The sequence below is a fragment of the Hyla sarda genome, chromosome 3, assembly GCF_029499605.1.
Source record: "Hyla sarda isolate aHylSar1 chromosome 3, aHylSar1.hap1, whole genome shotgun sequence".
Classification (NCBI taxonomy): domain Eukaryota; kingdom Metazoa; phylum Chordata; class Amphibia; order Anura; family Hylidae; genus Hyla; species Hyla sarda.
The window spans coordinates 29,960,612-29,975,545 of record NC_079191.1 but is presented as its reverse complement, the minus strand read 5'-3'; the positions used below and the strand labels follow the sequence as shown (position 1 = coordinate 29,975,545).

At 41.7% G+C, this 14,934-nt stretch overlaps 1 protein-coding gene across 9 annotated transcripts in view; it reads left to right on the top strand.

Moving 5' to 3' along the window:
- Positions 1 to 14,934, top strand: part of LOC130360520 (cysteine-rich venom protein ENH2-like) — a 75,295-nt gene that overhangs the window by 49,178 nt on the left and 11,183 nt on the right. For 6 of the 9 annotated variants that reach the window (XM_056563025.1, XM_056563030.1, XM_056563023.1 and 3 more), the window contains 2 exons: positions 10,121 to 10,212; positions 14,647 to 14,744. In XM_056563025.1, the coding sequence (XP_056419000.1) occupies positions 10,121 to 10,212; positions 14,647 to 14,744 (190 nt within the window). The remainder of the gene's footprint in view (positions 1 to 10,120; positions 10,213 to 14,646; positions 14,745 to 14,934) is intronic. The other 3 variants (XM_056563027.1, XM_056563029.1, XM_056563028.1) reach the window with 3 other exon arrangements.

Genomic DNA, 14,934 nt, shown 5'->3' with positions numbered 1-14,934 from the left:
TGCTGCTATTCCTGTGAAACACCTAAAGGGTTAACACACTTACTGCATGTCATTTTGAATACTTTGAGGTGTGCAGTTTTTATAATGGGGTTATTTATGGGCTATTTCTAACCAGAAGACCCTTCAAATCCACTTTAAACCTGAACTGGTCCTTGAAAAATTCCGATTTTGAAAATTTAGCGAAAAATTGGAAAATTGCTGCTGAACTTTGAAGCCCTCTGGTGTCTTCCAAAAGTAAAAACATGTCAACTTTATGATGGAAACATAAAGTAGACATATTGTATATGTGAATCAATATATAATTTATTTGGTATGTCTATTTTCCTTATAAGCAGAGAGCTTCAAATTTAGAAAAATGCTACATTTTCTAATTTTTCATCACATTTTTGAATTTTTCACCAAGAAATTATGCAAGTATCGATGAAAGTTTACCACTAACATAAAGTAGAATATGTCACAAAAAAACAAACTCGGAATCAAATTTATAAGTAAAAGCATCCAAGAGTTATTAATGCTTAAAGTGACAGTGGTCAGATTTGCAAAAAATGCTCCCGTCCTTAGGGTCATAATGGGCTCCGTCCCCAAGGGGTTAAAGGAGTTATCCAGGAATTGAAAAACAGAGATAATTTTGTTCAAAGGCTGCTCCCTGTCCGTCTCCAGGTTAGGCGTGGTTCTGCAGCTCAGTTCCATTGAAGTGAATTGAGGCAAGTTGTAATACCTCACCTAACCAAAAGACTGACACGGATGGAGGGTTTTGAAAGAAATTAGGCCTGTTTTGATTCCTGGATAACCCCTTTAAAAAGATACCCAATTTTAATAGGTTAATGATATATATATATATATATATATATATATACACACACACACACACATATATATATATATATATATATATATATATATATATATAAATGTATATGCAGATACATATATATATATATATATATATATATATATATATATATATATATATATAACTTTGGCAGGACAATTTGTATGCATAAAATTGTCATCTTCTGACCCCTCTAACTCTTTCATTTTTCCATATACCAGGATGTATGAGAGCTCATTTTCATGTGTATTTTTGTTTTGATGGGACTTTTATCACTTTTGATATTTTTTTTTCTAGTTTATGAAGTTACTACTTCGTATTTTTTTTATGTTTACATTATTGACCGTGGAGTTAGCATTAATGTTAGAGAAGTGAGAAAGACAGTGAAAGAGAGAGGTGTGTCTGGAAACTATAAAAGAAAGTATACTAAGCAATTGTCTGAGCTAGTGATTGTGTGTCTTTATACAAGAGTGTGAAGTATACAAGTGAGTGTAACTATAAAAGTGAGAGGGATTTAAAATTAAGGGACATAAAATTCAGGGAGTTTAATTGAAATATTTGATTTTTTTTTTTTTACTGTTAATTTTTGCAATCCCAAATCTAGTATGGCCTCCATGTTGGAAAAGGCTGTCCATTGTGCATCTTGCACAATGTATGCAATCCTTGAACAGCAGTTTGAGGGTGCATATTGTTGTGCGAGATGTGTATGAGTTTTTCATTTGGAAGCCCAGATCCAGGATCTAGAGGAGCAACTGGCAACACTGAGACACATTGACAACTTGGAGAGGAGTCTCCTGCTCACTGAGAAAGTACTCTCTGGGGTAGAGGTGGGTTAGGATAGTGGACCGGAGGTGCAGAACAGTAAAGGGAAAAGTGTCAGGGAGGCTAGTCCTGATCTGGCACATCCTAACAAGTTTGCCCGGTTGGCAGATGAGGGGAATGCCATTTCAGAGCTAGCAATACTGCAGCAGGACTCTGCCTCTGACCCCCAGGGCGATCTCTGATCCAGTAAGGAGGGAGGGAGGAGTGCAGGGCAGGCCAGACAGGAACTGCTAGTGGGGGACTCAATTATTAGGGGGACAGACAGGACGATCAGTCACAAAGACTGGGATCGCCGAACAGTGTGTTGTCTTCCTGACGCTCGAGATCGGCACATCGCGGATCGGGTTGACAGGTTGCTGGGTGGGGCTGGAGAAGACCCAGCAGTCATGGTACATATTGGCACCAATGACAAAGTAAGAGGAAGGTGGAGTGTCCTTAAAAATTATTTCAGGGACTTAGGCCGCAAGCTTAAGGCAAGGACTTCCAAGGTAATATTTTCTGAAATATTACCTGTACCACGAGCCACACCAGAGAGGCAGCCGGAGATCAGGGAGGTAAAATAGTGGCTCAGAAGCTGATCTAGGAAGGAGGGGTTTTGATTCATGGAGAACTGGGCCGACTTTGCTGTCGGATACTGGCTCTACCGTAGGGACGGGCTGCACCTCAATGGGGAGGGTGCAGCTGTGCTTGAGGAGAAGATGGCTAGAAGGGTGGAGGAGTGTTTAAACTAGGGACTGGGGGGAGGGAACCTACAAGGTAGAGGGGGAAGATAGTGTAGATAGAGAGGGGGGACTTATTAATATACCTGGGGTGGAGCGGAGGGTGGGCTTAGAATAGTTAATAGGGATAGGCTTCATAGGAAGTAAAAACATACACCATTGTATTGCATGATGACTAATGCCAGAAGTCTGTCCAATAAAACAGAGGAACTTGAGTAAAAGTGGAGGAAAATCATGACATAGTGGGTATAACAGAGACTTGGTTGGACGAAAGCTATGACTGGGCGGTCAACATGCAGGGTTATAGTCTATTCAGGAAGGATCGGACAAAATAGAAAGGGGAGGAGTTTGTCTTTATGTAAAGTCCAGTCTGAAGGCCGCACTGCGGGAGGATATACGGGAGGGAAAAGATAATGTGGAGTCATTATGGGTAGAAATATATGGAGATAAAAATAAAAAAAATTCTGGGGTTTGTTATAAGCCACCAAACATAATGGAAGAGTCAGATGATCAATTACTGAGGCAAATAAACAAGGCAGCAAATCAGAGTGATGTGGTAATAATGGGGGACTTTAAATATCCTGATATAAACTGGGAGACTGAGACCTGTGAATCTCATAAAGGAAACAAGTTTCTGACTATAGCTAAAGACAATTATCTGTCCCAAATGATGCAGGACCCGACCAGAAGGGGCGCCCTACTAGACTTAATATTAACCAACAGACCTGACAGAGTAACTGATGTGCAAGTAGAAGGACACCTAGGAAATAATGATCATAATATAATACATTATAACTTGTTCTTCAATAAGGGGATCTCTCGAGGGGCCACAAAAACAATGAACTTTAGGAAGGCAAAGTTTGATCAACTCAGGGAGATCAAATAAAGAATTTAAACTACTAAAACAGGATGACAGTGAGGACGCAGTAAAAAGCTATAGAGAAAAATGTAAAATATGTCAAAAACAGATAAAAGCTGCAAAAATAGAGACAGAAAGACTCATTGCCAAAAAGATTAAAACAAACCCCAAAATGTACTTTAAAGAGATTCTCCACCATAAGGTGATTTTAGTATGCACCTGCCTGACAGTAATGGACATGCTTAGGAAGGATCTGAGCTTGTCTTGGGGCTAAATGGCTATGTTGTGAGATTACCATAACACTGTGGCTAGCTTTTTGTGACTACAAATCCCATAATTCCATTTTCCTCCTTCCCACTCATCAGCCACCCCACCCATTGAAACATAAATGAGCTGCAGACCTGTGGTTTTCAATTGGGGTGCCTCCAGCTGTTGCATTAGTTGCAGATTGATCCCTCCAGCCATTGAAGCAGACAGGCTCCCTGTCATCAGCTGACTAGTGAGTCCGGTCTTGGCCGCATTGCAAGCTGGGAAAAATCTGAGACAACAGTCATTTTGTATGCTGTTAAAAATAAATATTGGAGTGAAAATCACAGAATAATTGTGAGAAAACCGTCACACACAGGTACAGACACTATATTATGAACTACACTAACTTTACAGCCCCTGTAGCACAGTCAAATAAAAAAATTCCTGGAATACCCCTTTAACTATATAAATAGCAAAAAGGTTAAAAATGAAAGTGTAGGCCCATTAAAAAACTATATAGAAGAAATTATAGAGGGGGATCAGGAAAAAGCAAATAAATTCTTCTCCACTGTATTCACCAAGGAAAATGAAATGCCAGGTGAAATACAGCGAGATAAGGTAAACTCCCCAGTACAAGTCACCTGTCTAACCCAGGAAGAAGTACAGTGCCAGCTACAAAAAATCAAAATATACAAATCACCAGGTCCAGATGGCATTCACCCCTGTGTTCTAAAGGAATTAAAGGGGTTATCCACTGGATGTCGTATATCTGAATTTTTCCAAAGCATTTGATATGGTGCTACATAAAATATTGGTGCACAAAATGAGAAGGATTGGGCTGGGGGAGAATGTGTGTAAGTGGGTAAGCAACCGGCTCAGTGATAGGAAACAGAGGGGGGTTATTAATGGTAATTATTCTGATTGAGTGACTGTTACTAATGGGGACCACAGGGGTCAGTCTTTGGTCCTGTTCGATTTAATATATTCATTAAAGGGGTATTCCAGGCCAAAACTTTTTTTTATATATCAACTGGCTCCGGAAAGTTAAACAGATTTGTAAATTACTTCGATTAAAAAATCTCAATCCTTCCAATAGTTATTAGCTTCTGAAGTTGAGTTGTTGTTTTCTGTCTAACTGCTCTCTGATGACTCATGTCCCGGGAGCTGTGCAGTTCCTATGGGGATATTTTCCCATCATGCACAGCTACCGGGACGTGACATCATCAATGAGCAGTTAGACAGAAAACTTCAGAACCTAAAAACTATTGGAAGGATTAAGATTTTTTAATAGAAGTAATTTACAAATCTGTTTAACTTTCCGGAGCCAGTTGATATATATATGAAATTTTTTTTTTTGCCTGGAATACCCCTTTAATGACCTTGTAAAGGGGTTGAATAGTAAAGTAGCAATCTTTGCAGATGATACCAAACTATGTAAAGCGGTAAACACAATAGAGGACAGTGCACTATTACAAATGGATCTGGATAGGTTGGAGGTTTGGGCTGAGAAGTGGCAGATGAGGTTCAACACTGATAAATGTAAGGTAATGCATATGGGGAGGAAAAATCCGGGCTGGGATTATGTATTAAATGGGAGAACACTTTGGACGACTGACATTGAAAAGGACTTCGGAGTCTTAGTTAACCTCTTAAGGACGCAGGGCGTACCTGTAAGCCCTGCGCCCGGTCCCGGTATTTAAAACGGGGTCACGCCATGACCCCGAATAATACCGATTTGGTCTCGCCGGCTTATGATAGCCGGGACCCTGGGCTAATAGCGTACGGCACAGATTGTTGTGCCGCACGCTATTATCCCTTCAGACATGGCAATCAAAGTTGATTGCCGCGTCTAAAACGAAAGTAGAAGCTTCCCGGCAGCTCAGTCGGGATTATCGGGACTATCGCAACACGAGCGGAGTTCCCCTTACCTTGCTCTGTCGCATCCGATCTGCGTTTGATTGCTCCTAGCCTGAGCTGCAGGCTTGAGCAATCAACCCCCTATTACGCTAATCCATGCAAAGTTATGGCTTTGCATGGATCAGGGTAAAAGATCAGTGTGTGCAGTGTTATAGGTCCCTATGGGAGCTATAACACTGCAAAAAAAAAAAAAAAAAAGAGAAAAAAAAAGTTGAGAAAGGTCATTTAACCCCTTCCCTAATAAAAGTTTGAATCACCCCCCTTTTCCCAGAAAAAAAAAACTGTGTAAATAAAAATAAATATATGTGGTATCGCCACGTGTGGAAATGTCCGAACTATAAAAATATATAATTAATAAAATGGCACGGTCAATGGCGTACACGCAAAAAAATACAAAATACAAAATAGCGTATTTTTGGTCACTTTTTATATCATGAAAAAATTAATAAAAAGCGACGAAAAAGTCTGATCAATACAAAAATGGTACGGATAAAAACTTCAGAACACAGCGCAAAACATTTGCCCTCATACTGGCCCATACGCGGAAAAATAAAAAAGTTATAGGGATCAGAAGATGAGAATTTTTAACGTATAAATTTTCCTGCATGTAGTTATGATTTTTTACGACAAAATCAAACCTATATAAGTAGGGTGTCATATTAACCGTATGGACTTACAGAATAAAAATAAGGTGTCATTTTTACCGAAACATGCACTGCGTGCAAAAGTTACAAAATTAAATCTTTTCTTCAATTTTGTCGCACAATGAAATTTTTTTTTCCGTTTCGCTGTGGATTTTTTGGTAAAATGACTAATGTCACTGCAAAGTAGAATTTATGGTGCAAAAAATAAGCTATCATATGGAATTTTATGTGCAAAATTGAAAGCATTATGATTTTTAGAAGGTAAGGAGGAAAAAACGAAAATACAAAAAATGGAAAAACGCTGAGTCCTTAAGGGGTTAAGAGTAAATTTAGCTGTAGTGACCAGTGTCAGGCAGCTGCTGCCAACGCTAATAAAATCATGGGGTGCATAGATGCCCATGACAAGGAAATAATTCTACCACTATACAAATCACTAGTCAGACCACACATAGAATACTGTGTACAGTACTGGTCAGACCACACATAGAATACTGTGTACAGTACTGGTCAGACCACACATAGAATACTGTGTACAGTACTGGGTAACAGTGTACAAGAAAAATATAGTGGAGCTGGAGAGGGTTCAAAGACGGGCAACCAGGGTAATACGGGGAATGGGAGGACTACAGGACCCAGAAAGATTATCAGAATTAGGGTTATTTAGTTTAGAAAAAAGAAGGCTTAGGGGCGACCTAATAACTATGTATAAATATATCAGGGGACAGTACAGAGATCTCTCCCATGATCTATTTATACCCAGGACTGTATCTATAACAAGGGGGCATCCTCTACGAAGAAAGAAGGTTTCTACACCAGCACAGACGGGGGTTCTTTACTGTAAGAGCAGTGAGATTGTGGAATTCTCTGCCTGAGGAGGTGGTCATGGTGAATTCTGTAAAAGAATTGAAAAGGGGTCTGGATGCATTTTTGGAGAATAATATCATTACAGGTTATGGATTCTAGATTTATAGGGACAGAACGTTGATCCAGGGATTTCTTCTGATGCCATATTTGGAGTCGGGAAGGAATTTTTACCTCTAGTATGAGGGTTTTTGCCTTCCTCTGGATCAACTCAGTAGGGACTCATTAGGGTTATAGGTTGAACTTGATGGACTCTGGTCTTTTTTCAACCTTATGAACTATGTTACTATGTTATATAAATATATAATGTTCAGACATTTACACATGCGGCGATGCCACATACAGTACAGACCAAAAGTTTGGACACCTTCTCATTCAAAGAGTTTTATTTTCATGACTATGAAAATTGTAGATGCACACTGAAGGCATCAAAACTATGAATTAACACATGTGGAATTATATACATAACAAAAGTGTGAAACAACTAAAAATATGTCGTATTCTAGGTGGAAAGTGTCCCCAAGTGCAGTCACAAAAACCATCAAGAGCTACAAAGAAACTGGCTCACATGCGGACCGCCCCAGGAAAGGAAGACCAAGAGTCACCTCTGCTGCGGAGGATAAGTTCATCTGAGTCACCAGCCTCAGAAATCGCAGGTTAACAGCAGCTCAGATAGAGACCAGGTCAATGCCACACAGATTTCTAGCATCTCTAGAACAACTGTTAAGAGGAGACTGTGTGAGGCCTTCATGGTAGAATATCTGTTAGGAAACCACTGCTAAAGACAGGCAACAAGCAGAAGAGGCTTGTTTGGGCTAAAGAACACAAGGAATGGACATTAGACTGGTGGAAATCTGTGCTTTGGTCTGATGAGTCCAAATTTAGATCTTTGGTTCCAACCACCGTGTCTTTGTGCGACGCAGAAAAGGTGAACGGATGGACTCTACATGCCTGGTTCCCACCGTGAAGCATGGAAGAGTGTTGCGCCGAGCGCTCCGGGTCCCTGCTCCTCCCCGGAGCGCTCGCGGCGTTCCTCTCTCTGCAGCGCCCCGGTCAGACCCGCTGACCGGGAGCGCTGCACTGACTCTGCCGGCGGGGATGCGATTCGCATAGCGGGACGCGCCCGCTCGCGAATCGCATCCCAAATCACTCACCTGTCCCGATCCCCGGCTGTCACGTCCTGGCGCGCGCAGCTACGCTCCTTAGGGCGCGCGCGCGCCAGCTCTCTAAGATTTAAAGGGCCAGTGCACCAATGATTGGTGCCTGGCCCAATCAGCCTAATTAGCTTCCACCTGCCCCCTGTCCATATAACCTCAATTCCCCTGCACTTCCTTGCCGGATCTTGTTGCCTTTGTGCCAGTGAAAGCCTTTCCTTGTGTGTTCCTAGCTTGTGTTCCAGACCTCCTGCCGTTGCCCCTGACTATGAACCTTGTTGCCTGCCCTGACCTTCTGCTATGTCCGACCTTGCTCTTGCCTTATCCCTTGTATCGCGCCTATCTCAGCAGTCAAAGAGGTTGAGCCATTGCCGGTGGATAAGACCTGGTTGCTACCGCCGCTGCAAGACCATCCCGCTTTGCGGCGGGCTCTGGTGAAAGCCAGTAGCAACTTAGAACCGGTCCACCGACACGGTCCACGCCAATCCCTCTCTGACACAGAGGATCCACCTCCTGCCTGCCGAATCCTAACAAGGAGGAGGTGTGATAGTGTGGGGGGCATTGCCGGTGACACTTTTGGGGATTTATTCAAAATTGAAGGCATACTGAACCAGCATGGCTACCACACCATCGTGCAGCGGCTATTCCATCCGGTTTGCGTTTAGTTGGACCATCATTTATTTTTCAACAGGACAAAGCCCTTACACAGCCTGGAGGTGTGTTTGGGGTCAATTTGACAGAGAAGGAGATTGATGAGGTGCTGCGCCAGATGACCTGGCCTCCACAGTCACCGGACCTGAACCCAATGAAGGCAAAAGTGCCAACAAGTGCTAAGCATATCTGGGAACTCCTTTAAGACTGTTGGAAGACCATTTCAGGTGAAAAGAGAATTCAAGAGTGTGCAAAGCAGTAATCAAAGCAAAAGGTGGCTACTTTGAAGAACCTAGAATATGACATATTTTCAGATGTTTCACACTTTTTTATGTCTATAATTCCACATGTGTTACTTCATAGTTTTGATGCCTTCAGTGTGAATCTACAATTTTTACAGTCATGAAAATAAAGAAAACTCTTTGAATGAGAAGGTGTGTTTAAACTTTTGGTCTGTACTGTATTTTTAGAAGTTTATTTCTTATTTTTCATTATTTTATTTCAAAATTGGGAAAAGGGGGGTGATTCAAACTATTATTAGAGAAGGGGTTAAAGAATAACTCCAATACATAAGTACTTATCCCCTAGCATGAAGCGGTGGCTGACACGCACCTCCATGTATCTCTGTGGGAAAGTTGAAGATACATGAGCGCTATATCTTTGGCTTTCCCATAGAGATACATGGAGGGACATAACAGCCACCGCTTTGTGCGGTGGTCGACAGTAATCCGTGCACGAAGAAGAGGCCACTCCATGCATAGGGAGATCTGGGGTGTTTAGTAGGAGATCATTCCCTATGCGGCAGATAGAGGATAAGTACTTACTGTATATACTAGAGTTCCCCATTTAATTCACATTTATAAACTTTTTTATTTTTTATATTTTTTAACTATTTTTAAGTCCCCATTGGGGACTATTACTCGCAGTCTTTAAATTTTAAACACTAAACAATGCTGCTCCATAGAACAGCATTGATCAGTGTTATTGGCACTCCATTACTCCAGGCTGCTATGGCTTCCTGGTGCATTATAGTGCTGACAGGATGGAATGGAAGAAGGTAAGAGACCTCCTGCTGTCCTCTCAACTGATCAGGACCCTGTGATTTTGCCATGTGTGTCGTGGTCAGTTTCACTGAGATACCTGCAAGAGATTTTTTTTTTCCTTTCAATTTTGATTTTGGCGTCTAAGGGGTTAATGGCGTTAGCTGTGGGTCTTGGTTGCTGATATTCCCTCTACAGGACTTTTAAAAACAACAATTAGATTGCTTATACAGATCAATGCTATGTTTTTGATATAATTGTTTAGTTAGATTGGTGCTCTGCTAGAACAGCCTGCCTGAGGTTCCTATTATAACAAACCATTTGTAAAATATTGTCTAAAATACTGACATGGAATATGATATAACAATCTAGGCTACAATTGCGAGGAAAACATTATCTCATCTCCAGATGTAGAAAACTGGGACGATTGGGAAGAACTAGAAACTACTGAACATTTCTCTCAGGTACCATAGATTATGATTTACAGATTAAAGTAAACCTTTATGTACAAAACTACTATAATATTGTATTAAACATTGACATTTTGGGACTTTATACTAGTAACACCTTTGAAGGTCCCACTGCGGAATGTTAAGACCAGTATCTAACAGAACACAGTCTCCACAAGGGTTTTATGGCCATTAAACCTATTTTAAACTGTCTTATTCATTGATTGCTAAATAAAATTAAATAAAGTTAAAGGGTAACTCTCATTAAAATTAATGGTAAATAAAAAAGATTTCTTATATACTTTGGTTAAAAAAAATGACGTTTTCTATGTTTTATTTGTGCTTAAAAAAAGCTAATGAGCACATTTTCCCCCATCTTATACACAAACAAAGCAAAGTGTCCCGGTGGGTCTCAGGGTTAATAACCCAAAAAATCCAATCCCCTTATGGAGGGTGACCCCTCCGGGGAAAAATACCCATAAACTAAAGACCCACCAAAAATATAACTTTTATTGACCTTTTTAAAATTTTATGTAACACACAAAGGATTAAAATGATCAGGTAGTCTGGTGAGACACTTTGGGTTACAGCCCACTAGGTGGTGCTTTTGTGTAAATTTTTGCTGATTATAGTCAGTGATACAGTAGATGCATATGAATTTCTCTGAAACGATATCTCAGTGTTACAATCCACACTCCTGTCTAAAAACTTCACACCTGACTTGACGTTTCGCTAGACAAACTAGCTTTATCAAAAGGACAGTGGGTATGGCGTGTCTGTGTTCGGCGGCATTTTTAGAACTTCATATTTGCGCATCATTTTTGATGCGCTACTTAGATCCGCCTGTCCAATAGGCGGTTTCCACGTCATTGGTTGGCAGGAGTTTCAGACACTTTCGGTTTGCGTACTTCCTGCCTTTATATGACACAAATGATGTGTACACCCAGGTGACCTTGGGTTAATCTATTCGCGTGTATATGATACGGGTCGTTTCCCGATGTGCACGTGCATGCGCATTATCGATCTCATTGCGGTTCTTCATAGTATTTTACTTACACAGCACCTGCGCATATCACTTCTGGTTAGGATCTTACTTACCATGCGCCTGCGCAATTATCATGTTATCTACAGTTCTTCTCAAGAGAAGATCTGAAGAGAAGATCTCAAGAGAAGATCTTTAGATAACCTGATAATTGCGCAGGCGCATGGTAAGTAAGATCCTAACGAGAAGTGATTTGCGCAGGCACGGTGTAAGTAAAATACTATGAAGAATAGCAATGAAATCGATAATGCCCATGCGCGTGTGCATCGGGAAACAACCCGTATCCTATATACGTGAATAGATTAACCCGAGGTCACGTGGGCGTACACATCATTCGCGTCATATGGAGGCAGGAAGTACGAAAACCGAAAGCGTCTGAAACTCCTGCCAACCAATGACGTGGAAACCGCCTATTGGACAGGCTGATCTAAGTAGAGCATCGGAAATGATGTGCAAATATGAAATTATAAAAACGCCACCGGACGCAGACACGCCATACCCACTGTCCTTTTAATAAAGCTACCGTAGTTTGTCTAGCGAAATGTCAAGGCAGGGTGTGCAGTTTTAGACAGGAGTGTGGATTGTGACACTGAGATATCATTTCAGAGAAAGTCATATACATCTACTGTGTCACTGACGATAATCAGCAAAAATTTACACAACAGCACCACCTAGTGGGCTGAAACCCAAAGTGTCTCACCAGACTACCTGATAATTTTAATCCTTTTTTGTGTGTTACATTAAATTTTAAAAAGGTCAATAAAAGTTATATTTTAGGTGGGTCTTCAGTTTAATGGTATTTTTCCCCAGAGGGGTCACCCTCCATAAGGGGATTGGATTGTTTTTTTTTTCCATCTTATACATAGACTTTGGACCGAAGCCCAAACACAGGAAGTCAAAGTATATTAGAAATCTTTTTTATTTACCGTAAGGAGTTCAATAGCAAAAATTTGCTTTAATGAGAGTGCCCATTTAAAGTTAAGGACACAGCCCATTTTGATATCAAATAGCTTTACTCAGCTTGCTTTGTATTGTAGTGTGATAGCTTTAATAGGCTTTTTCTGCAGTGACACTGCTGGGAACTGTAGTGCACCAACCAACTGGACACAGAAATGCAGGAGACAGGAGGTGACTGTCTGAAGGCAGCCCGCTGCTCAATGCCTTGCTCAGCTTGCTTTGTATTAAATAAAGGCTTTCTGGGATATTTAGTTCCTTTGCACTGCCTGCTCTCTCTCAACATTCTCTCCAATATCCCTGTGACAATGCAGTGTATAGGGTTTTATCAACATCTTGAACCCACCCCTATGTTGGCTCCTGATTAGCCTAGGAGCTGTATGTCACAAAATGCAAGCAATGATTGGATAACCCATGGTCATGTGATTTTGCTGCTTGCTGCAAGGTATGCTGGGCTACCCTGAGGTCATCACAGTGTTCCCAGTACTTCCTCCATTCATTCAGGCACAAAAAAAGCCATGTGTTCCTCATCCCTTCTGCTAATAATAGTGCTTAAAGGGGTACTCTGCCCCGAGACATCTTATCCCCTACCCAAAGGATAGGGGATAAGATGTCTGATCCCCGCGATCTCGGCTGCGGCATCCTATCATCATCACTGCATGGAGCGAACTCACTCTGTGCCTGATGACGGGCGATACACGGTCCGGAGCATCATGATATCACGGCTCCACCCCACGTGACGTCACATTCCACCCCCTCAATACAAGTCTATGGAAGGGGGCATGGTGGCCGTCACGCCCCCTCCCATAGACTTGCATTATTGGGCGGGCTGTGATGTCATGAGGGCGGAGCCGTGATGTCATGATGCTCCGGCCCCTCCATCGCCCGTCATTACGCACAGAACGAGTTTGCTCTTTGCAGTGATGACAGCAAGGTGCTGCAGCTGATCAGACATCTTTTCCCCTATCCTTTGTATAGGGGATAAGATGTCTAGGGGTGAAGTACTCCTTTAAAGTTTGAAAGTTCTGGGAGACAATGTTACCCTAAAGTTCTGAGTGAGACCAGGTTCGCATGGCTTGGCTCGCTCATTTCTAATAATGAGGAACATTGTGAGGAAAATGTTAATAAAGATCAAGGTGACGATAATAATGACAACAAGGAAAATGTTAATGATGAAGATAAAAATGAAGATAATGACAATAAAATGTCTCTAGTATATGGCAGGCAGAATATTGATTGCATTGGCTTTTTGGTTCTATTATCGGTCAACTGCCCGATCCCTCTTATAAAAGGGTTCTGATCTGACATTAAAGAGTCTGGGAAAGCTAGAGACTAGGGGTATCCCAGGATTCTTTGTATTTGACTATGCTACAGGGGCTGTAAAGTTAGTGTAGTTCATAGTATAGTGTGTTTGATGGTGGTCTTGCAATTCTTATGTGATCTTTGCCCCGATGTTCGTTTTTTGCAGCATACAAAATTACTGTTGTCTCGCTAGGTGGGAGGGAGATCATTCTCCACAGGGCTGCAGGGAATTGTAGATTCAACCACAGCACAACATAAAAAGGAAGCTCAGGTGTGCTTCAATGGCTGATGTGCAGGGGGGGGGTGACCTCGCACATACAAACAAGGAATCCTTGGATTTGTAGTTTGAGGGAGTGAGCTCCAACAGGAAATACCCATTTCCCAAAAAGAAAATAGAAGAGTTATTGTGGACTCACAACACATCCATTTAGCCCCAAGACAAGCACTGATCCTGCTAAAGCATGTCCATTACTGTCTGGCAGGTAAGTGTTAAAGGGGTTCTCCGGTGCTTAGACATGCACCCGGCACCCCATTTGTAATCAGTCCCCGGAGCATGTTCGCTCCGGGTCTGATTACCAGTGACCACGGGGCAGGTGGCGTTTGACGTCACGCCTTCGCCCCGTGTGACGTCACGCTCCGCCCCTCAATGCAAGCATATGGGAGGGGGAGTGACTGATTTTAAATGGGGTGCTGCGTGCAAGATCACGGGGATCCCCAGCAGCGGAACTCCCGCAATCAGGCATCTTATCCCCTATCCTTTGGATAGAGAATAAGATGTCTAAGCACCGGAGTACCCCTTTAAAGGGGTACTCCAGTGTTCCGGCGTTCTGAACATTTTGTTCAGAACGCTCGGAGCTGGAGGCCTGGGACCTCCGCAATCAGACATCTTATCCTCTATCCTTTGGATAGGGAACAAGATGTCTAGCAGCACAGTAGTTACCTTATGGTGGATAACCCTTTTAAAAGAAAGCTGTGGTCAATACATGTTTTTTAGATGATGGGGGTTCATTTATTCTAGTGGTTATTTTAGTTTTATTTGGTGACTTGGCTGTGTAAACAGGATCATTTTATATTGTGATAATCCCTTTAAGTCTCACTGCTGGACTGTAACTATTTTTAAATACTGGTTATACCTGTGAATTCTTTCATAGAAATTATGGGCCTCCATAACCATGGTTGGATGTGCTATGTCTAGTTGTCCTAATGAGAAGAGACAAAATTACATGCTTGTGTGCCACTTCTGCCCAGTGTAAGTAATCTATTTGTCCATCTGTCATCATCTTTATGTCATATTCCTTCACAATCTGTATGTATATCTCTTTTAAAAAAGTGTATAGTTGTTGTAGGATATGGTTCATATTAAGACTGGGCAGACTAGATGGGCCAAATGGTTCTAATTGGTCAGCGCATTCTATGTGTCTATGTCCAATTGCATCAGA